General features: G+C 42.6%; 1 protein-coding gene across 1 annotated transcript in view; it reads right to left on the bottom strand.

Moving 5' to 3' along the window:
- Window positions 1-25,796, bottom strand: part of LOC115798306 (NACHT, LRR and PYD domains-containing protein 12-like) — a 55,991-nt gene extending 30,195 nt beyond the window's left edge. The window contains exons 1-9 of the mRNA XM_030755119.1: window positions 25,693-25,796; window positions 24,693-24,824; window positions 24,495-24,608; window positions 23,079-23,192; window positions 21,790-21,868; window positions 21,430-21,628; window positions 19,469-21,269; window positions 15,944-16,117; window positions 15,553-15,726 (exon numbers count right to left, since the gene is read on the bottom strand). Coding sequence (XP_030610979.1) covers window positions 15,553-15,726; window positions 15,944-16,117; window positions 19,469-21,269; window positions 21,430-21,628; window positions 21,790-21,868; window positions 23,079-23,192; window positions 24,495-24,608; window positions 24,693-24,781 — 2,744 coding nt within the window. The 5' untranslated portion in view covers window positions 24,782-24,824; window positions 25,693-25,796. The remainder of the gene's footprint in view (window positions 1-15,552; window positions 15,727-15,943; window positions 16,118-19,468; window positions 21,270-21,429; window positions 21,629-21,789; window positions 21,869-23,078; window positions 23,193-24,494; window positions 24,609-24,692; window positions 24,825-25,692) is intronic.
- Between the last annotated feature and the right edge of the window lie 1,189 nt (window positions 25,797-26,985).

Raw genomic sequence — 26,985 nt, 5'->3', positions numbered from 1 at the left:
GTGCATTACTCTTTGTCTCAACATGACGCCCCAAATTCAGGCCCTGTGCATCTTGCCAGGCTCCCAATCAGGCAAGCAGAAAAACCTGCTGTCTGCTACAGAAGTCTGTCCACCAAACAAAGACTAAAAGAAAAGGTGGAGTCACTGGATGGTCAGTGGGGGAAAGCTGTCCTGAAACACCGAAATGTTGGCCGGATAATTGATTCCGCCTGTATTGCAGTAAGTAAAAATCCTCGTCTTTCATACATTAACATTAAGTGAAGTCCATTTGTTCCATATAATCAGTACTGTGAATGAGCACAACATGATCTGGGCTTTACAAAGTCCTGCTGCTACTCGTCTTCCTACTTTGATCCGTGTATGATGGATGAGCTGTTTTAAGATGTTACTGGCATATTAGCTCATCATACATGGTCTCCATAACTTTCACAATTTCTTATATTTTAAGTTTTATTTTTAAATTATATATCAAATAAGCTATGTCTGTTTATATTTTGCAACAGTATTTTACATGTGCTCTAATAATACGGTGGGTTTAAGTAATCTGTGCCAACTGTTTTTCTTCATTTCAGGTGTGGAAATTGAGGCTATCGGCTACAAGCCCATTTTATTTATTGGCAAAAAAGATAAGGTCTCAAATAAGTGGGCAGCAGATGTTATTACCCATCTGGGCCCCAGTTCTACTACAAGACATTTCCTGGAGAAGATGCAGAGGGCTTATGATTTTATCTTGACTAAGAGTAAAATCTTTTTTTGTGCTCACAATTCTTTCATTTCAGTCAAGTTTGACTTATATAACAGCATTTCACAAAAAGCTGTCTCAAGGTGCTTTATGAGCCTGTACTGACTGTTAGATATGAGCACTTTTCTTTGAGATTTACAGATTTTTATGAAAGTAAATGTGTTTCATAGGATCCTCCACACCCAGCAGATGGTTCATTAATGCTGACTGTGTGTGAGAGCTTCCAGATTCTGCTCATATTCAGGTATTTGTATAGATCTGTGGTGTAACAGCTGATGTGGGGCAGGCCTGCATCAAGAAGGTTCAGTGTGTTCCTGACTGAGGGTCATGGTCCTGACAGGGTTGGAGTGTTTCTCCGTCTCTCTCATTCTCAGGTGGAGATGTGGGGATGGTGTTTCCTCACTGTTCCACCTGCAGGTGGAGCTTCTCTTTCCTGGGCTTTTCCCCAAGTGCGAGTTCTCAGTTCTCTGGTTACTTTGTGGTGTTTCAGGGCTGGTTTGTGTTGGTGCTCTCTGCCAGATCATTGTTGTCATAATGCTGGTAATTAGGCCTTCCAGGTATCCTGCTAGTTCTTCTGTTTTTTGCTCACTAACTGCTTCCTCACCAGTTTCCCTGTGTTCCTGGTTCTCTGTGTTCCAGTTCCCATGTTCCCTGTATTCCTGGTTCCCTGTGTTCCTGGTTCCCTGTATTCCTGGTTCCCTGTGTTCCTGGTTCTCTGTGTTCCAGTTCCCATGTTCCCTGTATTCCTGGTTCCCTGTGTTCCTGGTTCCCCGAGTTCCTGGTTCCCTGTGTTCCTGTACAGTGGTGTGTTTCATGTAAAAGAAAGTGAAGTTTGAAGGTTTTAAAGTAAGAAATGGTGAAAGATTGAGTCAGGAGCCAGTATCAATCCAATACCAATATCAGCATTGGTATCGATACTGTCGATATTTGGACCTTTATGGAACCAGAGCTGCAACCATCCAGCTCCACAACCCGATGTGACACAGTCAGCTTTAAACACATCATGAGACTCGAGGCCTTAATGGGTTTTTCTTTGACAGCAGGAACATCAACACAGCTGACAGTCATGGTAAAAATAAACAACAACAACAACAAAAATCAGACCTTCTGTCAATTCTAAGATTTTTGTCTCAGGACATAAGAATAATGAGGTCCTTCACAGTTATTAAAATAAATAAATACAACCTCAGATAAACAACATGACATATTACGGAGTAATTATTTCATTAAAGAACATTAGTCCAATGATGAAGCAGCGTGTGGGACAGAAATCCACCTTTACTGCTTCCAGGGGGATTTAGAGGGTCAGCAGCAGCCAGGAGCTGCTCATCAAACTCAGCTGATTCATTGAGCAGGAAGCAGGGGATTTTTCAGGTGTGTTTACAGGATGCAACAACATTTCCAGGAGAATAAACAGAATAAATCAATTATCCACTTCAACAGTCAGAGTCTATATGCAGATTTTAATCATATCATGGAATAAACCAGCTTTTACAGCCATTCATTATCACGGCCACGTCTGAAACGTGTATTAATATGGACAAAAGAACTTGCTGCGAGAAGGCTGAGGTCTTTTGGAGTGCAGGGGACACTCCTGAAGACCTTCTATGACTCTGTGGTGGCATCAGCCATCTTCTATGCAGCAGTATGTTGGAGCAGCAGCTTGTCTACAGCTGAGAGGAAGAGGATAGACAAGCTCATCAGGAAAGCCAGCTCTGTCCTAGGATGTCCTCTCGACTCAGTGCAGGTGGTGGGAGACAGAAGGACTCTGACCAAAATAACATCACTGATGGACAAAGTCTCCCATCCCATGCATGAAACTGTTGCTGAGCTGGAGAGCTCCTTCAGTGACAGACTGCTGCATCCTAAATGCACAAAGGAGCGTTACCGCAGATCCTTCCTCCCAGCAGCTGTAAGACTTTATAACCATCACTGCTCCCAACAAAAACCACAATAACCTACACAATGTAGGATAATATATAATATACTGTAAATAGTCCGGCCTGTTAAGGTTCAACACACAGGCACATCATGTACATTGTATATAGTGTTATTATTAGTAGTATTAAGGTTAATATTGTTTGTTGATTTTATATATATTCTTTTCTTAATAGTGTGAATTATTATATCTTTATTTATATTTATAATAACTGCGGCTGCTGTTACACCCAAATTTCCCCTCTGTGGGACAATAAAGGCTGTTTCTTCTTCTTCTTCTTCTTCTGAACTGGACGATATGAATTCAGGTAACAAAACAAGGGAGGAGGAGGAGGGGCCTCATATATGGACAAATATTTGAAATTTCAGGTGCTGATGATATGAAGACAGTGAATGATAATGTATCTGAATGTGTAACAGGTGAAATCCCCCAAAACAAAACAAAACAGGGTAAAAATGAAATTATTATCTGTATGTACAGAGCAGCAGGGGGCAGCAGTGAGGCCTTTACTGACTGGATGGAGGAAACATTTAGAGAAAGATTTCATTGGTTCAGATTTTAATATTCACTCAACTCATCAACACCCTGAAATCAACAAAATCATCATAATGTGTCACTATCATACACAACATATTCACAAATGACAGAAAACAGCACAATAAGTGAACTTCTGATAAATATCTGTGACCAACTTTCAGTTTTACTGTCTGTGATCGAAACTGTGAGATTAATAACAGAACAAAGAGTAGAAACAACAATAAAGATTTATTGAAACAGAGCTGTGGGGAAATAGATCAGAAAAACATTTACATCATTGTACAATAAAAAAATATTCATGGATATCAAAAGATCTGAAAAATGCAGCTGCTGCAATCAGCTGTTACTCAGCACGACACTGAACAGGAGGGACCCTCCAATCTCACTGTACATCCTGTATAATGACAATAAAGCATTCTATTCTATTCTATTCTATTCTATTGTAGCTATAAAATGTATTAAAATGAGGTAATTAATGTGAGCAGACAGACAGAAATCCTTAATGTTCCTCAGAGCTGTAGATGAAAATGATTTTGGATTGTGATGATGTTGATATCAGGATAAAATGTTTCCTGACAAAGTTAACATGAATGATACCTCTGTACTAATCTGCCAACAAACACCACGTCACAAACTACTGCAATAAACAAACAAACTCACATGAAGAAATCATAGACAAACAACAACAGGACGAGTTCAAATCCAACAGACCAGCATCGCTGCGTTATTAGACTCAGTTAAATAATCACAAACTCCACAGACAACAAACATCTGTGACAGTTATTTAAAGCATTTGATACAACAGATCACGAATTCATACAAAACTGAATAAAAAACAACTTTATGGAATCAGCGGAAAGTTTGAAGCTGAGTTATTTAATAAACAACAGTTTGTGATGTTAGCTGATTGTTGCTCTTTGTGTGTGGACATTGGTTGTGGTGTCCCCCAGGGGTCAGTGATGGGGTCACATACTTTCTGCTCTCTTTGTAATTTGCAGCTTTTATTTGAGGAGATTTCTGCTGAAATAATGAAATTAAATATTTGGCTTGATAAAAACAAATTATCATTAAATTTGAACAAAACTAAAATCATGTCATTTGGAAATTTCAGATTAAATACACGTTTCAAATCTAATTAAAAGCAGAATGAAGTAATTTACAAATACTTTAATGTCTAAATATGATGATATATATTCCAAAATCACTGCATCAAATGTCGAGACTGAGCTCGAGCTCTTCTAACAGTCAGTGGTGACACTGAGGTCACCGATCGCTGCACTAACCAAATGTTTCCATTCATGCTTCCCAGATTGCTCCAGATTCCCTGAATCTCCTCATGAACACAGATGATGAATCCACTGATTCTTTGGCATTTTTCCTCTTCAGTGATTGAACTCGTTGCTCTTGCAGTCACTCAGAACCTCCCTGTCATTAAACAGCTGCTCTGAGCTGCTGTTTCTTCTTTTTAAATACTGAATCCTGTCGCTCATGAACCTCATTAGATTTGACAGTTTTTGTTGCACCATCCTAACACTGTTCATTTTTGTTGCAGCCACAAATTCAAAACGAGTTTTTTAATGACCAAATTTCTCACTTTGAATATTTGAAATGTTGTTTTTGAATGAGTTTCAGTTCAATTTGAGCTTTTAATGTAAATCACTGCAACAAAACTGCTAAACACACAAATTGATATTAAATCTTGAAATTGAATCTTATCCTGGCATTTGTGCAGCTTCTGATCTCAGTTTTAGCTCCTCCCCCTTTAAGACCAGCTGTGGGCAGTACTCTGTGCTTCCAGCTGTACTGTCTGTATGTGGGCGTGCTGCACTGAATACTGAACTTTCAGCTCAAACTAATTATTTTACATAGTTTTATTTCATTCATTTAAACTTTGACCTTCAATATGAATATGTGGGATTCATGGATGAGAAAACAATTAAAAAAGCAGAATCAGTCTCATTTTAAAAGTAATCATCTCCACAGAAAGAACCACTAAAGAACCATTTCAAATTACTGCAGTTTAAATGAGTTTTAATCATTCTGGGAGCTGAATTTTATTCTTGTTTCATGAGGCAGTCGTCCACACAGCAGGGGGCGCTGCTGACCCACTGATGGTCCTGTTAAGATTTCTGTGTTTGGGTTTGCATCCAAACATATTTTACTCAGCAAACAGCTTCATTCATGAGCTGATGTTCTGCTCTGTCACATGATCTAGTTTGGATTTCATGCTGTGGAGACGTGCTGGTGTTAGCAGAAGAGCAGAGAGAGCACAGAGGTTCAGACAGAGTGACAGACTCACAGATTCCCACTAACACAGCGTTCAGGACCAGAGAGCTGAAGACCACACCATCACTCTGCAGCACATTCCTGCTGGATTGTTGGTCTGTGTTGGAGTGACATGTGGAAACAAAAGAGACAGATTAACAGAGAAGCTAAAATAATCTGAGATTACAGCTGAGACTTCTTGATCTGATTAGCTGAAGTTTGTGAAGTTTAGACCATTTTTATTAAACTGGTTCCTCTGAGGACTCACAGTGTGTGTGATTGTTGGACTGTTTCACACAGGTACACAACTTACTGTAAGAAGCTGTCTTGATTTTCTGTGTCTCTCAGATGCTGATCACATGAACAAAATGCACCTTGTTGGAAGAACACAGAGAGCTCAGCCCAGAGAGAGGCAACCAGATTAAACATGAACCAATCAGAGGCTGTTGGAGGAAGCAAACATCTTTCTAAGACAACCTTTTCAGGATTAGGGTTAGGTTATATTTTAGCCACCTGTTATTAGAAACTACATGATGATGTGTTCCAGATGCAGTCTCAGACCTGCATGTTCATCTTTCACTTCTTCTGTTTTCAGCTTTTCTTTTTGGCCATGATTATTGGAAATCAGCTGGATATTAACTGAACTATCACATTATCCCTCAGCAGGTCACCAGAGGAAGGTAACAAGTTGCACTAAACTCATTGGTGCTCTGAGTCTGTGACAGTGAGGAGGAAGCAGTGTCTGTGGGCTTTTGTAATGTTGCAGGAAAATGTTTGGTGGAGTCTTTGGTTTCCAGCAAAGCACCAAAGCAGAAGCTGCCATTAACCACGAGGCCACTGCCACACAACTCAGAGCAGAGCCCACTGAGACCATCCACACCACAGCCAGGGAGCTGTTTAAGATTCACTCCTCCAACACCAACACAGCTAACTAACTAACTAACTAAATAACTAACCAACTAACTAACTAACTAACCAACTGACTAACTAACTAACCGACTAACTAACTAACTAACTCAGTGTATGTATAAAGAATGTATTAATAATGGCTTCTACAATGAAGCAGGGTATCATCTCTCTTATCCGCAAACCTGACAAGGACCCATTAATTATTGAGAATTGGCGCCCTATAACTCTTTTAATAATTGATTATTGGAGTCTAGCTTTAACATACACTAACAGACTAAAGACAGGCCTAGATACCATAATTGCTGAAACCCAGACAGGCTTTATGAAAAATCGTCATATTAGCAATAACATTAGATTTATTCTAGATTTAATTGATTATGCCAGTGAGATAAACTCTGATGCACTTATCTTATTTCTGGACTTTTATAAAGCCTTTGACACAATTGAGCATAAATGGAGCCTATCCCAGCTGTCATAGGGCGAGAGGCAGGGGACACCCTGAACAGGTCGCCAGCCTGTCGCAGGGCCAACACAGAGAGACAAACAACCTTTCACGCTCTCATTCACACCTATGGGCAATTTAGAGTAGCTAATTAACCAATAACATTAGATAAAGCAGCAACAGGGAATTTTATAGAATTAAAGCAACAGGCAAGTGCACACAGTGCAAAATTACATAAGGATTGAAAGATATAATATCATAAGAGGTGGATTAGAAAAAACATTATGAACAGAACAATTTAACTCCAAGGAATATTTACACAGCCAAACAAGTATGAAATTTATAGACTGTAAACATAAGAGGTTAAAAACCCCCAAAAAACATTAATGATTTTCTGAAATTGAAACAAATATACTAAATATGATACAGCTCAGACTTACTTTACACTCTTTATTTATGAAAAAATGTAGAGCAGTGCACTGAAGGGAAGAAATTCCTTATTTTTGTATTATTTTATTGTATTGTTCAACTTGAAAAACCGAATAAGTACGAAACTGTTTACAGTATTTGTTGTGGTGTGTTCATTTTGTTGTATTGTGGTTTGTCAGCCCTCTACTTCAGGAGATGTTAAGTTGTGTTGAATGATATTTGTTTTAAACTCTGTTTAAGAAAAAACAGGATTGCACTGAAAGGAAGAAAATTCCTTATTTTTTATTGTTTTTCCTAAGAATAATTCTATTTGAAAAGAAACAAAGAAAGAAGGAACTAGAAAAGATGTCTAGTGAGGGGAGAATTTTTATTTTATTTTTGTATTGTGGTTTCTCCTTTTCTACCTCAAAGATTTATTTTCCTAATGTTAAGGCAAACTTTGTTTTGTTACTGTTCCATTGTTCCTAAACAAAAATGTTGATTTTGATAGTAAACTATTTTGTTGTCACGTACAGCGTTTGGCGAAATTCTATCCTAGGTCTTTTGGAGCCTTTGGATCGATGAAGCTTAAATATGAAAAAGTATTGGTATCGGTATCGAGATCGGTGATACTGGGCCTGCATTTACTTGGTATCGGATCGATACCAAAATTCCCAGTATCGCCCACCTCTAGTCTCTTTGTGGTCAGCGTCAGAAATATGAAACATATTGACCCTGTTAGCCGTTTGAATGTTGCAGAAGTCGTCACGAGCTCGCAGCACCTCAGCCGGACTCCTGCTGACTGCTCTAAAATCTGCAGCTTTGAATCCCTTTGAGAAGCTTTAAAGGGGCAGAGCTGAAGGAGAAAGACTCCAACATGAAGAAAGAGAAACTCACAGCACAGTTATTGAATGATGGAGACATTTGTTTCTGAGCTTGGTGGAGGAGGGCTCTCTGAATGTGGCTCTTCTTCATATTAGTATTTGGATGCAGCAGTGAGACAGCAGAGTGAGCAATAAGACAGACGTGCAGCCACACAAAGTTACTATTTGATTCATTCAAGCAAAGACGGAAGCTCACCTCTGCACCGTGTGTGCTCACATGATACAGGAGCTCACTGTGACATCATCACAGGTGAAACAGGAAGTGGGCCCCCCTTGTGCACAGTAACAGGTTGTGATTTGTAGCTGTGTGACCTTAAATGTGATTTGTAATGGATGCTGTTTGGTTTTTCTAGCAGAGCTCGATGACTGCAGCTGATCTGACGTCTCCTCTCTGAAAGCTGCGGCACAGCTGAAGCAAAGCAGCCAATCAGAGAAGAAGCCACAGGTAACAGGAAGCTTTCACGTCTCTGAGTTCTTCCAAATGATTTGTGCAGCTCAAATATCCTGTGTTCCTAACATCCATCCAGCTGAAGTGACAAACAGGAAAACGAAGCTCATTTTATCCACAGTTTGACTTGAACTTAGTTTGTAAACCAACTATAGAGTTTTAGTTAGTTCCACTTTTTTCCTTTGCTCATTTTGATTGATTTCAGTGAAGCAAAATGTTTTGGACTCTTTGTTAGTTGCTTGGTTTTGGTTCACTAGAATAACCTGCAGAGAGCTCCAACAGTCAGAGTGGCCTCATCTCTGTTCACTCCAATGGAGCTTTGTGTGTGAAATATCAGCTAAATCTAATCTAGAAATAATTGTGTGTGTGAGCTCAGGAGGATTGAGCCTGAAGACTCTACAGTGAGACAGCACCCTGACCCTGAGACTCCCCCTGACAGCTTCAAGCTTCTGATTTGGAAGAAAGCCAACATGACGCTTCCCAGTGCTCTGACCTTTGGAAGGAAAAGAAAAGGTCAAAGGTGGAGCCTGAATAGGATTCATTTGCATATTTGCTGCTGTTTGAATCCATAGCTGAGACTGTTGTTTGTAAATGAAGCCAAACATTTGTCTCCTCCTGGTGTCGCTGGGATAACTGTACATGTACTCTGATCTGTGAGTGAGTGCAGCACAGCACACAGCAGCAGAGACTGGATACAAGGAGAAGAGCACAAAGGACACACAAACACTGGGAGACATGCTGTTCATTTGATGAGTTTATTAGAGATTTCCATCATGGAGTCATTGTGGGAACAAACTGCAGGGAAAAGAGCAAAGATCCAGAAATCCCATCCAGAGTTTCTCTGTGACAAACACAAACATGTTAAAGACACAAATATACATTAATAGTCTTTAGTGACTGTTCATCCACATCAGTGTTTGTGTTGAAGACATCAGTGTTGGTCTCAGTGTGGTTAACAGCAGTCAGCAGTCCAATTAGAAAAAGCTCATTTCAAACACTTCATGCAGTTCATCTTCTCACCAGCAGAGGGCCACAAATCACCATCAATGAAGACTTCAAGGAGATGTTAGTGACATCAGAGCTGCACATCAACATCGGATCAATATGGAAGTTCATGTTTCTGTCATTGGATCAGTTCAAAAGCACAAAGCATGCAAATGTGCTCTTATTGTGAAAAGGTGCTCCTGCTGAGAGCTTCCTTCCTGTCCTGCTTCCAAAAATGAGTCCAACAGTAAGAGCATGTGGAGAGGTTGGAAAAATGGCATTAAGAAAGAGAAATCAAAGATTTGGATGGATTTGAATGAGCTCAGACGTGTTGAAAATGCAGAGGAGCTGTTGTGAAGTGAGCTTCAGAGAAACACAACATCCTGATATTCACTGTGAAGCTTTGAGTGGAAAAAGACAGAAAAACAACATGTGGATCCTGGAATAATGGCAGCTTCCATCTTTAAAGGACTGAAGAGGAAGAAGTTTACAAGGAATCATTGAGAACAGTTTCAAACATCAACTGATTGAATCCATGAATCTGAAAACGTGTTTGTGAGTGAAAGAGACAGACATGTACAGACTGAACTATCTGTTCAACAGTCAGAGTGTTTCTCTAACAGGAGGACACTCTTTATACTCAGCTCAGCACACACACACTGAGGAACCAGGAGACCAGAACCAAAATCCAGGATAAAGAGGTTCAGTGAATGTGGTGTTGAAGGTGTGGAGGTGGATCAGAGTGTCAGAGGAGACTCTGTAGAAGGACAGAGTGCCAGCAGGACAGTCCACATACACTGCTACTCTGTTAGAGACAGAGGAGGAGGAGGAGGAGGAGGAGGAGGAGGAGGAGGAGGAGGAGGAGGAGGAGGAGGAGGAGGAGGAGGAGGAGGAGATGGATGTTTTTCTGTTATTGTGAATGACACACTGAGGACGACCATCATAGCACCTCAGACTCCAGGACTGATCATTCCATCCAAACACACAGTCTCTACTGTCTCCTTTCCTGCTGATTCTTCTGTAACTCACTGATATATAAACCCCTCCTCTCCACTCGACCTCCCAGTAACAGCGACCAGTCAGACCATCTCTACACAGCAGCTGAGGCCAACAATCAAACCTGTCTGGATGATCAGGATATGACTGAACCTTCTTCACATGTGTCACCTTCCTGTTGTTGTCAGACAGTTGTAGCTTTGTGTGTACTGTGTTTGTGTCGATTGTGAGTTGACAGGAATCTGATGGAGAGAACAAACACAATCCAGCTGCAGTTATTGATCCATCATCTGTTCATTGATTGACACTTTGATGATGACTCCTGACATCAGAGATGTGAATGAGTGATGTGACAGTTTGAAGATGGTTGAATGTGTGCTGCTTTGTTTTCATCAATCACATTAAAAACACACTTACACTTCCTCAGACCTGGGATCAGCCATCGCACTCCAGCAGGCTCCGCCCTGAAAGGAGGAGGGGGGTCAGAGGTTATTTCCTGTCTTCCTCTGAGCATCTGCGTCTCTGTTTTCTACATGTTTTTGTTCTGGCTCGGCCGCACGGCTAATTTCCCTTTAGGGCAGATGAAAGTGAAGCTGCGAGCACCACGAGGGATGAACGCATCATTGAACTGTTCTCAGATCAGCATCAAAACCCTGCAGCTGCAGGTCTGACCCGGCTACAGGCAGAGGCAGTGATGGCCAGTGGGAGCCTGTTTGAACACTTTGGACTTCATTCTTTGAAGCTTTCAGTCTGGATGTTGTTGATGAGAAAGAAAGCATTCAAATGCAGCACTGGGCTCATCAAACTTCTTCTCCATCATTAAGTAGAGGAAAAGAAGTGACAGAGTCACAGCTGTGCTTCAGAGGCACACACACACTTGAAGATGTCTGACCTTTGAATATGACAAGTACAGGAAAATGATCCACGGATCAAGGAGATCAGATCCTGTGGATTAGTCTGCAGCACCATCAGATTGTTTTCCTGTTTTTGTCTCAAAGTGTCCTTTATACAGTCAGAAAGGCACAAAAGTCAAGAGGATTTAACCCAACAGCTGAAATGATGTTAGAACAGAGGATGTCCACGTGTTGGGCTCTTTGTCTTTCAGCAGTGCTTCACAGGATCTTCCAGTTACACATTGTTTTCACACTGGAACAACATTTGAATCTTCATTTGAACATCAATTCAAAATGACTCATTGAAGGGAATTTGCAGCTTTTGTCTTCCAGCTGAGAACTTAGAAGATCTGCAAACTGCACAAGGTTGTTAAAAGACTTGAAGCTGGAAATGAGCTCAAAATGGAAAACTGGCTCTGAAATCTGAGACTACATCACGCAGAATAATCACACCAAGAAGAACAACTTCCTCTGTGGAGCTCAGGGGCGGGGTTCAGGGGCGGAGAGAGCAAAAGGGTTTAGGCTCCGCCCCAAATGTTTCAGAGCCTATCAGCGGCCCTGGTCAGAAGCTTCCAGAAACAGGTAAGGGTACCAGAGCGGGCCTATCCAGGCTGTGGGTCAGGACCCCTCCCACCGTTCCTTCACAGTCCCAAGTGTGTAATCCTTAATCCAAGAACAAGCGACAGCAGCAACAGCATCCAGGAAGAATTCCAAAAGCCCACCAATCCTGACACAGACACACCGTCCAATCAGCTCGTCTCTCACCGACCAAACGCTCTCTCAGCGTCTGCACCTGTGCTTTGCTCCCACCTGTCTCTGGTTTGCAGGTAGCTCCCAGTGGATATCCTGTCCTCTTTTCCTGTGCCTGCTTTGGATTTCTCTTTGATGGACTTTGTGTTTCCTCATTTTGGACTTTTGCATTTGGCCCAATAAACGCTCCTTTTTCTCACTTCCTTCCTGCCTCTGGATCTGCACCTGGCTCCTCTCTAAATGCACTGATTTATTGCATTGTTGTCACTTCCATTATTTTATAGTGTGTGTTGGCTTTTCAAAGCACAGTGTGACCTTTGTCTCTGAAAGAAATGCAGAAATGCATTTGTGCAGGGCTGCTGCCTTTAAATGAAAACATCTCCCTGTAGCTGTCAGCTTCTACCACAGCTCTGATTAGAAAACTTTGATCAGTTTGTTCTTCTTTGGATCAAGCTAGGCTAACAGTTTCCTGCTTCCAGTGTTTGTAGGAAGCTCGGATCAATATGTCCTCGGCCTCTCTGTGCACACATTAATCTGATCTGAATCAGGCTCAGAGGGAAAAATGAGTTTTCCCAAAATCCTGCACTGTTAAATATCCTGAGATATCTACAACTTGTTCCTGGAGAAGTTCTCCTTGGAGACCCCCTACCTTAATATCCCTTATTATTCACTTCCAAGAGTGTTTTTGTTGTGAGCAAAGGAAAAATGTTCCTGCATGTCACATGTGCATGAAACAAACAGGAAGTGAGTGAAGGACACAGGAAATGCTTCCAGCTCTTCCTCCTCTATCAGACATCCTCTCCATACCTGAGAGTGTCCAGTCTCCAGCGTGGGTCCTTCAGTGCGGCCGACAGCAGCTTCATTCCTGAGTCTCCTGGATGATTGTAGCTCAGGTCCAGCTCTCTCAGATGGGAGGGGTTGGAGCTCAGAGCTGAGGCCAGAGAAGTACAGCCTTCCTCTGTGATCAGACAGCCTGACAGACTGCAGACACACAAAACAACAATCCATCTGTGAGCAATCATTTCCTGTTTGTCACATACAATAACATCTATCCATTTCCATCCATTCAATTTAATGGAGCTTTATTTATAAGTGACAATTGCCAACAGACAACAGCATCATCTCAGGTTGTGTAACAGTGTAAGGTAACAGCCTCCAATCTTAGAGAGAAAGCCCCAACCATCAGACAATCCACTGTGAGCAGCACTTGGTGATGGTGGGAAGGAAGAACTCCCTCTGACAGAAAGATGCTTCCAATGAAAACAGGCTCCAGGAGGAGCTCGGACCATGACTGGTTTCAGTGTGAGGGCAAAGAGAAGAGAGCAGAGATGAGCTCAGAGAGACAAGAACCAAACACAAACTAAGGAGAGAGAAGAGCAAAGTTAAGGAGCTGCAGTAGTGGCAGATCAAAGCATCAGGAGGGAAAAGAGGGGAGTGCAGAAGAAATGCATCATGGGAAGTCCAGCAGCAGCCTGAGCCTATAGCAGCAGAACTAAGGGAGGGTTCAGGGTCACCTGATCCAGCTCCAACTAGAAGCTTGATCCAAAAGGAAAGTTTGAAGCTGATCTTAAAGCAGAGAGGGGGTCTGTCTCCTGGACTCAAACTGGGAGCTGCTTCCACAGCAAGTTCAACATTTGGAAAAAGCTTTGAAAAAGTGTTTGTGCTGCACAAGAACATCTGGCCTTGGTATCCTGTCATGTCCTGGAGTGTTGAGGAGGAGAGGAGCCAAATCCAGATGCAGAAGCAGACTGACTGAACCTTTGATTAGTTTGATGGATTAAAGTATCAAAAATATTTTGACGGGGAAGGGGTTCTTCCGGTACCGGACAATCACTAGCTCACTAGCAGTATGTCCGGGAGCTGAAGTAGAGAAAAATATAACAGCTGAATTTCTCAGCACAGCGAGCACAACACACGAACAAGGCAGAGAGCGGTGGAGGCGGAAAAACATGTCAGCAATGATCCATTCAGTGTCACAGTGTCACAGTCACAGTGACAGAGAACTTTTTAGAATCTGACGGATTTTTTCTAACTCTTGATCCCCCACTCCATTCCAGTAGGTGGCAGTAATGAAGCTCTAAGCTGGTTTGGTCAACCGCAGCCCCACAAGAAGAAGAAGACGATGGAGAACTGTAATGCAGCTAATGTGAGCGAAACACTATTTAATGGATTGGATTGCATTTTTTTTATTTCTTTCCGATATCCGATCTAGTAATTAAGATCGGGATCAGACTGACACCGATACCACATATCGGATCGGCGCATCCCTATCTGTAAGAGACTGTGTGCGTCTAATGTGTGCTGGTTGCAGATCGCTCGTCAATTGAATCTTCCTCGGTCAGAAGGAATAGGCCAACTCCAGTGGTGCAGCTTAGAGGGTTTATTGAGGAGGCAATAGAAGCAGGTACATGGGAGATGATGAGGGTACAGAGATGTTGTGAGTATTGCTAGGTGTGTGGGTGTTTGTGTGTGTGTGTGGTTATCTGAAACAGAAAGCGAATAAAAGTGTATATATTAATCACCACATCAGTGGACTACAGCTTCACATGGATGCAGTATGAAAATGACCTGCAGTAGCACTGAAAATCCCATAGAGGGCAACATAACACCACACATGCATTATCACGAAGTGCCGTACACGCCACATGACGAAAAATTCCAGAAAAGTGAAATGAGCGGTAAATTCACGTTTGCAATTATAATCAGGACATATTCGCCAAAGTACAACATAGAACTTAAGATATGGTCTTAAGTAAGCCCTTACAGTATCAGTAGGCGGATAAGACACGTGGACAATTTTACCACCTGGGCTAATACCTAAATAAACACAAATTCGGGTCAAAAAACTATACTTACATCATAAGAACGCACACAGCACTCATACACACAAGATTAGGAAAGGATTGGCAGTGGATGGCGATTCCTGCTCCGTGGATGCTGTTATCACGGCACTGAGCCCCACAGAAGGAGCTGCCTACCTACGAGCGAGTAGAACTACAAATATAAACAGGTGCATCATGGGTATCGTAGTGTCAAATGAGGGCACGGACTTTTAACACTATCATAAACCCAAACAAGCTTTTTGGATATTTTCTTCCTGCCAGTATGAAAGGAAATTGGTTATGTTGTCAAGCCAAAACAGACCTAAATCTCTAAAGGTAAATGAACTAATTTTCCTTTAACAAAAAAGTTGACTATAAATAGTCTTTAGATAGTTATTCAGACTCTAATAATCCATCCAAGGCTAAATAAAGGGTCACTTAATAAATAAAAGGTCTCCATGAAAATTAGCTATTTGTGCAATAATATAAATCAGATATTAAACCACCATCAGTGGAACGATCGGAATCCTGACCTGAGAGTTTCCACCATACAATATGGACTCTGCACTGCAGCAGACAGAAGCTTCAGTCCTGAATCCCACAGGTTGTTGTTGCTCAGGTCCAGCTCTCTCAGATTAGAGGACTGGGAGCTGAGAACTGAGGACAGAGCTTCACAGCTTCTCTCTGAGAGGTTACAGCCACTCAGTCTGAAAAATAGAAGATCACCAATAAAACAAACACTTCTGATAAAGTGAGACCAGGGTGCAGTGAGGAGATAGTAGATTTAGCAATATTTAATCCTGTTTTATTTTTTCCAGAATCCTTGATCTCATACTAAAATACAACATAAGGATGCATTTAACCTTCAATGGGTCCGTTTTTTAATTGATTCATTTTGAAAAACAAAATATCATTTGAGCTGACCTCAAAGTATTCAGTTTACAGGTGAGACTCTGCAGTCCAGCAGACAGAAGCTTCAGTCCTGAATCCTGCAGGCCGTTGTTACTCAGGTCCAGCTCTCTCAGACTAGACGACTGGGAGCTGAGAACTGAGAACAGAGCTTCACAGCTTTTTTCTGAGAGGTTACAGCCACTCAGTCTGAAAAATAGAAGATGACCAATGAAACAAACATTTCTGTTAAAGTGACATCAGTGTGCAGTGAAGTGACAGTAGATTTAGCAATATTTAATTCTGGTTTTTTTTTTTCTTCCCCAGAATCCTTGGTCTCTTACTAAACTACAACTTAAGGATCCATTTAACTTTCAATGGGTCAAACCAATAATTTGTTTATTTTAAAAAACAAAATATTATTTGATCTGACCTCAAAATATTCAGTTTATAAGTGAGACTCTGCAGTCCAGCAAACAGAATCTTCAGTCTGGAATCCTGCAGGTTGTTGATACTCAGGTCCAGCTCTCTCAGACTAGAGGACTGGGAGCTGAGGACTGAGGACAGAGCTTCACAGCTTTTTTCTGGGAGGTTACAGATACTCAGTCTGAAAATTAAAACATTAACAGTCATACAAACACTGTTGTTAGAGTGTAACCAACACCAATTAGCAATAATTAACCTGTATTAATCTGCATTTTAAAGAATCTTTAATTGTCTTGTGTTGAACTATTAAGACTTGTTAAGATTTGTTTGGATTAAAAACATGGTTTAGAAGCTTTGCCGGTGTGTGGACCCTCTTCTTTTCTCTCTAGAAATAGGGGTGGGACTAACGCGTTAATTTCGATTAATTAATTACGGGGAAAATAACAAATTAAAAATTTTAACGCATTTTAATCGCACTTTGCACCGTGGAATGTTTTTCAGTGCACGAGTTCCAGGCATACAGACTATATTGACGTACAATGTCCAAATTGAGGGGCCGCATCCTTCGATGGACCCGGCCCCAACCCATTTCGCAGCCCACGAAGACCGCAGTGGCTGGAAGTGAGCGTCTAGCCTTCATATCAGCGTCCTGCCCTCACCTCGGCGTAGCTCATGTCGCCTAGCAACGTGAGTGCGAAGCACAGCTGTGGAAAAGCAGCTGGTTAAACGGAGAACGAACTTTTGCTCCTTTTTTTGGTTTAATTTTAAATCTAATTCAAAATATGCTGTTAAAACAAGCATAACAACATCAAGGAATACAGCTGAGTGAATGATTAATTTCCAACTATATTAAGTGAGACATTAATGTTAACTAAAACTATCCAGTTATGATGCTTAACTTTAATTTCAGGAGTTTGCTTATCACAGGAGCACTTCCACCCTTCGTTGGTCTGTGTAGTAGACTGGTGGGAAAATAAACAAGATTTTGAAGTTTAAGCTTATGTATACTGATTCATTCATCAACCAAACTTAAATTAATATTTCTCATGTTAAATATTTAAATGTGTTTAAAATGCGATTAATTTCGATTAATTAATTACAAAGTTCCTAATTAACTCGATTAATTTTTTTTAATTGAGTCCCACCCCTAGTTAGAAATAATGAAAATAATTTATTTCTTAGTATTAATATGGTTGAGTTTTAGCTGCTAAAACTTTTCCTTTGGTTAATTTTGTCAGTTTATAACAGAATATCTATTGGTCTGACCTGAGAGTGTTCAGTTTGCAGTGTGGACTCTCCACTGCAGCAGACAGCTTCTTCACTCCTGACTCCTGCAGGCTGTTGGTACTCAGGTCCAGCTCTCTCAGACTACAGGACTGTGAGCTGAGAACTGACAGCAGCTCTTCACAGCCCTCCTCTGAGAGGTTACAGCTGCTCAGTCTGAAAAATGATATTCGTGATCAGCTGAAAATCAGTTTATATGTTGGACCTCAACAAAAACCACAACAAAAAAACAAGTGTGTGTCCACTACAATTCATGAGAAACAACTTAAAATTTAAGGCTGGAAAAATAAAGCATTTTAAATTTGCTCAGTACAACCACAATTATACCAACATGTTTAAATGGAAACCAGTGAAGAGCTGATAGATTTAGTGACACTAGTTCAGTCCCTGCAGGCACAGGCCTGTTTTAATATCTTTGATTATTGTTGCTTAATGCCGTTCACAGTAATCTTTATGTATCACATACTGGACCCTGGTGTAGCCTCTCATTTTATCCTCTAACTAAAACAAACTGCTTTAGCTCCTTCCCCTTTAAGGCCACCCTCCGTAAAAGTCTACTTTCTTCTGATTGGCTAGTTTCATGAAGCCTGCTGAAGAGCAGCAGTCATTGTGAGCTCCACCTCCTCCACCTTCTGATTTAGGAATCCTGAAAAACTGTAAAGCTACCAAAGACCTGATTTCTGTCTCATGATTGGGAATCAAATCTTCTCAGATCCATCTGTACATTTTAGAGCCTGATTCTGGAATATGACAGTGGAAACAGGAACATCCACAGCAACAAAGATTACAGCAGGACGTCTCTGTTTGGGAAGTATTCCCCTCATTACCTGCTTAATGTGAGGAACACTGGATTTAAACACTAGCTGCATAAAACAGTGTTCCTGTTAAAGGTGTCTGTGAAGGAGATGAGCTGAAATGCCGACTCAGGAAATCCCAAAGATAAAGCTGTGAGTCAAACGTAATTCTGTGGGAACTCTGGTTATGGCAGCCTTACAGTAAGACATGCTTTCTGACAACTAACAGGAACCTTAGTGGAGCCAGTTTGTCCTCCATGCTGGATGCAATTAGGGCAGCCATAGCAGAGATTACAGAGGAAATAAGGGACTGCACTGAAGGTGGGAGACATGCCAGAGCTTGGATTAGCAACATCAGAAGAAGATGTAGTTACAGTCTGCTGACTAAAGTGTTTGCATTAGAAACAAGAACTAAACTCCTGGACTTGGAGGTTGTTTCTGTGAACAACCTGAGGCCAGTAAAGCTGCCAGAGGGCCTGAAGGATCAGACCTTTGTTCTTATTTTGGTCAAATGGATGCTGGAGGTGCTGAATTATTCTGGACAGAGGGAACCAGGTCAGGTGCAGAGAGACAATAATGCTCCACCAAGAACTCTGATTATGAAAGTAGGTGGAGAAAGACACTGTTTAAAAATTAATGATTTGATTTGACAACAGCTACAAGCAACATAAAGAATAAGATTGAGTTCAGCAGCAGCTGCAGAGCCTGGGTATATGACACAGAGTTACTGAGAACTGAAGGGAGAACAGTACAGAAAGAACATTGATTGGATCCTTTGGGATGAACAGAACATGCCACAGATTTTTCTTATTATGGGTTTTTGTTTTTGAGAGATTAATGATGGGAGTTAATGACCTATGGGTCTGGATGGTACTTTGATAAGAGTTAGACACACAAATGTCTCAGAAACACTTTCTGCTGCTTTGGGACATTAAAAGCATCATAAGGTTTATTTAGAGCTGATGATCATTGAATTCATATTCTTAAGTTTTTAAAGGAACAGCACCCATCACACTATTTATGATATAAATAAAGGGATGATGACATATTTACTCACAGAGCTTTGTTGGACACTTTGACCACTGGCAGCAGCCTCAGCAGAGCCTCCTCTGAAGCAGAGTATTTCTTCAGGTCAAACACATCCAGATCTTCTTCTGATGACAGTAATATGAAGACCAGAGCTGACCACTGAGCAGGAGACAGTTTATCTGTGGAGAGACTTCCTGATCTCAGGGACTGTTGGATTTTCTCCACTAGAGAACGATCATTCAGTTCATTCAGACAGTGGAACAGGTTGATGCTTTTCTCTGCAGACAGATTCTCATTGAGCTTCTTCTCGATGTACTGGACTGTTTTCTGATTGGTCTGTGAGCTACTTCCTGTCTGTGTCAGAAGACCTCGTAGGAGACTCTGATTGGTCTGCAGAGAAAGACCCAGGAGGAAGCGGAGGAACAAGTCCAGGTGTCCATTTGGACTCTGTAAGGCCTTGTTCACAGCACTCTGATGGAGAGCTTGTAGCTTTGGTTTGCTAAGTAATTGAGACCACGTGGAGGTTGTTTGTTGTTCTTCCAGCAGATTGACTCCAGAGATGATGAAGGTCAGATGGACATGAAGAGCAGCCAGAAACTCCTGAACACTCAGATGGATGAAGCAGAACACCTTGTCCTGGTACAGCCCTCTCTCCTCTTTAAAGATCTGTGTGAACACTCCTGAGTACACTGAGGCTGCTCTGATATCGATGCCACATTCTGTCAGGTCTGATTCATAGAAGATCAGGTTTCCTTTCTGCAGCTGATCCAAAGCCAGTTTTCCCAGAGACTCAATCATCTTCCTGCTCTCTGGACTCCAGTGTGGATCTGTCTCAGTTCCTCCATCATACTTGACCTTCTTCACTTTGGCCTGAACCACCAGGAAGTGGATGTACATCTCAGTCAGAGTCTTGGGCAGCTCTCCTCCCTCTCTGGTTTTCAGCACATCCTCCAGAACTGTAGCAGTGATCCAGCAGAAGACTGGGATGTGGCACATGATGTGGAGGCTTCGTGATGTCTTGATGTGGGAGATGATCCTGCTGGCCTGCTCCTCATCTCTGAATCTCTTCCTGAAGTACTCCTCCTTCTGTGGGTCAGTGAACCCTCTGACCTCTGTCACTCTGCCAACACACCAAGGAGGGATCTGATTGGCTGCTGCAGGTCGTGTGGTTATCCAGAGGTGAGCAGAGGGAAGCAGGTTCCCCCTGATGAGGTTTGTCAGCAGCACATCCACTGAGGTGGACTCTGTAACATCAGTCAGGATTGTAGTTTTGTGGAAGTCCAGAGGAAGTCGACACTCATCCAGACCATCAAAGATGAACACAACCTGGAAGTCTTCAAAGCTGCAGATTCCTGCTTCTTTGGTTTCAGTGAAGAAGTGATGAACAAGTTCCACCAAGCTGAACTTTTCCTCTTTCAGCACATTCAGCTCTCTGAAAGTCAGTGGAAACATGAACTGGATGTCCTGGTTGGCTTTGTCTTCAGCCCAGTCCAGAGTGAACTTCTGTGTTAAGACTGTTTTCCCAATGCCAGCCACTCCCTTTGTCAGCACTCTTCTGATTGGTTCATCTCTTCCAGGTGAGCCTTTAAAGATGTCTTCTTGTCTGATTGTTGTTTCTGGTCTGTCTGGTTTCCTGGATGCTGTTTCAATCTGTCTGACCTCATGTTCCTCATTGACCTCTGCAGCCCCTCCCTCTGTGATGTAGAGCTCTGTGTAGATCTGATTCAGAAGGGTTGGGTTTCCTGCTTTAGCGATGCCCTCAAACACACACTGGAACTTCTTCTTCAGAGCAGATTTAAGTTCACGTCCACAAACTGCAGCACGACGTTCTGAATGAATAAAGAACATCGGTTAATGTTTTACCAAATAGATGTGACTATTTCATCTCCATAAAGAATGTCTGTTTGAATCCATGCTGTTTAATCTCTTTAAACTTCAGTAAATGTCTCATTCATCCAGCAGCTTCAATCTTTAGAGAAATCCTCTTACTGCTCTGCAGACGCTCAGCCAGCTCTTCCTGCTTCAGTCTCCTCAGGAAGTCCACTGTGATCTTCACTAATGCCTCTCTGCTGCTCCTCCTCTGCTCTTCATCCTCCCTCTCTAAGCATTCTGGGTAATCTGGACTCAGGATCTTCTGGATCTTCTTCAGCTCGTCCTTTACAAAAGTGATGATGTTGTCCTCCAGCAGCTGGAACAGAATACTATATGAATGACCCAATCAGACTGAATCATAGAGCCAAACATCAGATCCATGTTGGACACACTGACAATCCACTGGTCTCCAAAGAGCAGCATGGAGATGACTGTGAGCAGAATACATGTAACAGTAGTTGTTGTACATGTACAGACCTGAAATATGGAGTCCAGCTGTGTTTGATGCTGCTGGGCAGACTGACCACTGGGACCCTCTGAGCTCTGCTGGTCCACTCTGTGGAGGAACCATCAAGAATGAGTTCAAGCACAGAGTAAAGATGCAGTCAGTGATATTTGGACAGAAACAGTGACTCAGTGAGTCCCTGTAGCTGTAAATGTTCTTCATCCAGCTGATCCCACTGAGAACCAACAGCTCAGCTTAGTGTGCTGCTCTGAGTCTCAGAGCTCTGCTGAGCATCAACAACTTCTGAGCCAAAAGCTTCAAAATCTCATGTTGGAAACCTGATGTTTTACAGACAGAACCTCGAGCACTTGATGGAATACCTTTGACATAAAGATGAATTCCAATCAGGATCATTGGGAACAAAAGCCCAGTTATGCATGAGAAAGGGGTGGCTGTAGCTCAGGAGGTAGAGCTGGTCACCTACCAATCGGAAGTTTGGTGGTTCAATTCCTGCTGCTCCAGGCTGCATGCCAAAGTATCCTTGGGCAAGATACTGAAGCGCTGGAGTATAAATGTGTGTGAATGTTACACAACAAAAGCGTTTAGAGTCATATGGAAGTGCTTATATGAATGGATGAATGCAAACGTGAAGAACCACACAACATGCAGGCTGCACAGTTACAGACTCACACAGACAGCAGTGAGCGTGAGCTACATCAGCTGTTGGCTAGCCTCACTCAGAGGTCATCATGTCCTCCCACATGCTCCCTCTGACAGATGATTGACATGTCTGCCCTCCTCCTCTACAACCTTCACAGTTTCCTGCTCTGCTTCCTCCTGAGACTCAGTTCACATCTAGCTGCCCAGGAACAGCAAACAGGCCCATGTGACTCGTCCACATGACATTTAGCTGTAGGCGGTGTTTTTGGAGTGCAGCCCTGCCATGAACACCACTGCTGCTCAGTGTTCTCCTGATGGTGTCTCAGTAACACTCCCCAATATGATCCAGGCCTTTAGCTGCTGAGACGTTACCCTGGGTCCCTGTGTGACCCCCCCCAGACTCTTTAACAGCTCACTCTCAAAGATGGCACACAAAGCCATGAGAATGAGAGACAGAGCAGCTCTGATCTTTCAATAAAAACAGGCTCCCACAGATATGAGCATCGCTCTGCTCAAACACTAATGACTGAGTCTAAGATTGTTTCCTTCTTTGGTTTCTTTCAATCAAACTTCAGGACTTGTGGAACAATCTGAGGATGTTTCAGCTCATATTTATCAGGAACACAGAAACATGTGAAGGAGCTCATCACAGTTCTCTTACTCTGTTGGTCCATCACTGAAGTATGGAGGTTCATGTTTGGACCGGTCACTCCTCATGGACGGACAGCTGGATCCTGCAGGCTCTGCTCTGTCCTCCTCTTCCTCCTGAGTCAGTCTGAGAGGGAAACCACAAACACTCAGTGAGTTCACATTAACAGCAGGAACTGAGTTACAGTCTCTTTGTCCACTGAGCTGGAAACTAGAAACCAGGTCACCATGATCCACATCAGGGATCAGAGAAACCTGATTCCACCTGCTGACTCTGACATTTCAGAGCTCACAATAACAAACACAAAGAGCAGGAAATCTTCTCAGGATATTAGAAACCCTCTGAGTGTGATGCAGTCAGCTCAGTGCAAACTCCAACCTCACTGTCAAACTATCCTCAAGCTCTTTGATGGACACTCACACACTTTAGGATCACATGATGCTCCCACATGACCTGTGTCTGCGTGGAACATGTGACCTGCTGCAGCTGTGATTGGCTGACCGTCCTCCAATCACATCAGAGCGTGTGGAAGAAGAAGAAAAAGAACAACAAGAACATTTCCTGCACAGATTCATGTTGGTGAAATGATGAACAGGCATCAGTGCGGCCACCTGCATCCTTCTTTAGTGTTGGAGCCTCAGCAGGTAAACTCACAGGTGCTTTGTGTGCCAACAACAACACAACAGCAGACTGCTGTGTGCTGTTAGAGAACAACAACAAAGAAATGATTTTACAGAGCAAATATTCAGCTCAGTCTTTACTTCCTGTTTGTTGGGAACGCCTCCTGAAGTCCAGCACAGCCGTCCCTGATTTCATATGAATCCTTTGAAATCATCATCACAGTTTATTGGAGGAAAACTGGCACCAAAAACTCCTCGTAGCTTCATAAATGAACAGGCAGGTACGAAGCTGAACTCTCAATCACATTCATTCATTCATGTTCACTCACGCTGCTGTTTACACACATTTAAACCAGATTCACATCTGTTTCTACTATTGTAATGTTCACATTGGAAGGTTAATGTCTCCATTTAATGAGCGGCTCAATCTCACATGTTTCTGTTCTCAGATCTGTGGATTTTCTGCACCATTAATATTTGTGATGTGAAGTGTTTCCTTACCAAGCAAAGCCCCTCAGAGGCGTCTCACACACTTCCTGTTAGAGTCCAACACTTCCTGCATAGAGTGTTTGGACTCTGAGCCTTAAACTGACTGATGTCTGCTGAGACTGACAGGTGGTGGGACCGCCCACCTGGAACAGGTTTCACTTCCTGTTTGCTGAAGTGGATTTTCAGCTCTTTAGAAACCAAAGGCTTGTTTTTCAGAGACAGTTTCAATGGGATTGAAGGAACGACGTGTTTGCACTGCAGTTTCTATCCAACAACATCAAGCAGTTAAATCAAAGAGTTCATGTTACTGACAGCTCACCTCTCTGCAGCAGACGCACGCTGACCTTTAAAATCAATGAAACGTGCTGCAGACCCGTCACTCTTTAAGGACACACAGCCAGGTCCGGGTCCAGGTCCAGGTCCAGGTGGGTTCCTGTGAATAATGATGCAGCAGTGATGTGAGTGCTGAGCTGTGACATGGAGAAGAGTCATGGACAGTTAGAGATGGTCATCTCACCTCTGAGCTTTGGTCTGGCTCTCATGTTCCCCACACAGAGTGGTTTTAGAGGGAGGGACTCCCTCCTCTCTGTCCTCACACTGATCCATGCTGCTGAATTCACACCAGCTCACACACACTTTCTACCTTCACCTGCAGAGGAAACACACATCATTGATGCTCACATCAACTGACAGCTGCAGAGCTCATGTCCGATGTGTTGGACTAACATCCACTCCATGTGAGACACAGCTTTCATCAGTTCACTACAAAAAGTGTCCCAGAGAGCCGATTTCAGCCTCCAAATGTCTCCATTCCTGGAGTCCTACAGACCAACAGGTCCAACATGACTGTAGAAATGCAGAGAGCAGCTTTATTTCAGGAACAATGCCCAGGACCAAGCTGCTGCTGACAGAGGCTTCACACTCTGACTGCTAGCTACGCTAACCAAGGTCAAAGGAAACTAAAGGAATCCTGTGATGCTGCTGGGAGTTCTGGTACAGACTAGCAGCATTTAGTGATTTAGCTCCAGATTGAATCCTTATTATCTGCTCCACTCAGCGCTGTTTCCCTCTGACAGCAACAACATTCAGCAACACTTTATTATGAAGAGGCATCAGCGCGGTCACCTATACTGTCCTTCAGGCTCTCAGCAGCTACACCGGAAGCTGTTTTTCTCTTCAAAGCCACAGAAATGTCCTTTAAAGAGCAAATATTCAGCGGCTGGATTTGTCGGCACACACACTCTTTCACCGTCACCAGATAATCCGGTACACCGACCTCAGGCTCACGGCCTCGGTGCTCCAGCTGTGAGTCCGTTACCGTGAACTATGGAGCTGCACACAGCTGATGTTAGCCAGGAAAACACTCCAGGCTGCCTTTAATGGAGAGACGACGGTTTTCTTCCAGGAAATGAAACCAGAAACAAAGAGGAAAGTTCCTGAAGACAAACTGTTAAAGGAGGAAACAAAGCAAACTTACAGTTTCTGCAAACAGAGCCGAAGAACAAGAAGCTCCTCACCTGGACACTAAACACGGACACACAGGTGAGCTGCTTCCTGGAAGGAGGCGGGGCTCCACCTGCAGAGTGTAGAGCCACACCTTCATGTGTTCACTCCAAAAATATGTGGTCTGACTGCTCAGACTGGCTCAGAGTGAAGTTCACTAGTTGACAGTGGCGGTCAGTGGCGGTCCTAGCCTGTTTGGCGCCCTGGGCGAGCACCCCCCCCCCCACACACACACACACACACACACAATAGCGATCGCCGCACTACTACACTTGGGGGGTAATGAGCAACTGCTGTGTGGTGCATGTAGCTTTCTGCCGTGGTCTGACAGACAGGCTTTAACAGAAGGTCCCCCCACCATGCTTACCTTCATCTTTGCTTGTTTCTCCTCTTCTTCTTTTCTCTTTTTCCTAAACTGCGCACCTGATGGTTTTGACCTTTTCCTTTCCATCTGCCATAATTCACTGAAGCGGAATAGGTTATCACCACCGCCATCCACAGGGTTGTCAGATCTGACTGACAGTAGCCAGCCCAACACAACAAAACCTCCATTGAAACTCATGTTAATAGCACCAGGTGTGATATATATTTAAATATACACAGCTTTGGCTGAGTTGTTAAAATTTTGGCTGCTTTTCACCATATTTGGTAGGTTTTTAGGAAGTTTTTATTGTAAAATTATACATCTACATAATTTTATAATTATATAGACATATCTATATAATTTTCCAGCCCAATCTGGCAACACTGCGCCATCCACCAACATTTGTCCAAACCGTCTAGATTCGTATTTGTGTTATTTTTTTTATAAGGATTCGGGTTCACACAAATACTGTGACTTAATGACCATATTTACAGTATTATAGATGAAATGGACTTTGTGCTCTATCAGTTGTGTGCATCTAATTTTATTAGATGCACAGATTCATTCTGTGGAACATGGGGGGAAAAAAACATGGGAGTTTTGCATATCTCGCAAAAGTTTTGCAAGATCCCAAGTTACTTTTGTGTGATCTCGCAAAACATTTCAATATTAGTACATACACTTCGCGTTAATCTTGATATGGCAGTGTCAGTGAGGATGAAAGGTTTGGCGAGAGACTGCCAGCAAAAGTCGCCTTTATTTATAATTCAGCGGTTACTGTTGGCTGTAACCAGGCCCAAACTGTACAGGCATGAATGAATGAACCCGGCTGACTGTCTCACTCTCACGCCATCACTGCTTCACTCGACTCGCACCCCAGTCTGAGAGGAGAAGGGGGCGGGGCAGCGCTGTGTGTGTGACGATCGAGTGAAGCAGTGACAGC

Source organism: Archocentrus centrarchus, chromosome 2 (assembly GCF_007364275.1).
Source record: "Archocentrus centrarchus isolate MPI-CPG fArcCen1 chromosome 2, fArcCen1, whole genome shotgun sequence".
NCBI lineage: Eukaryota > Metazoa > Chordata > Actinopteri > Cichliformes > Cichlidae > Archocentrus > Archocentrus centrarchus.
Note: the sequence above shows the minus strand (reverse complement) of the source record. Positions and strands in the feature narration are given on the sequence as shown.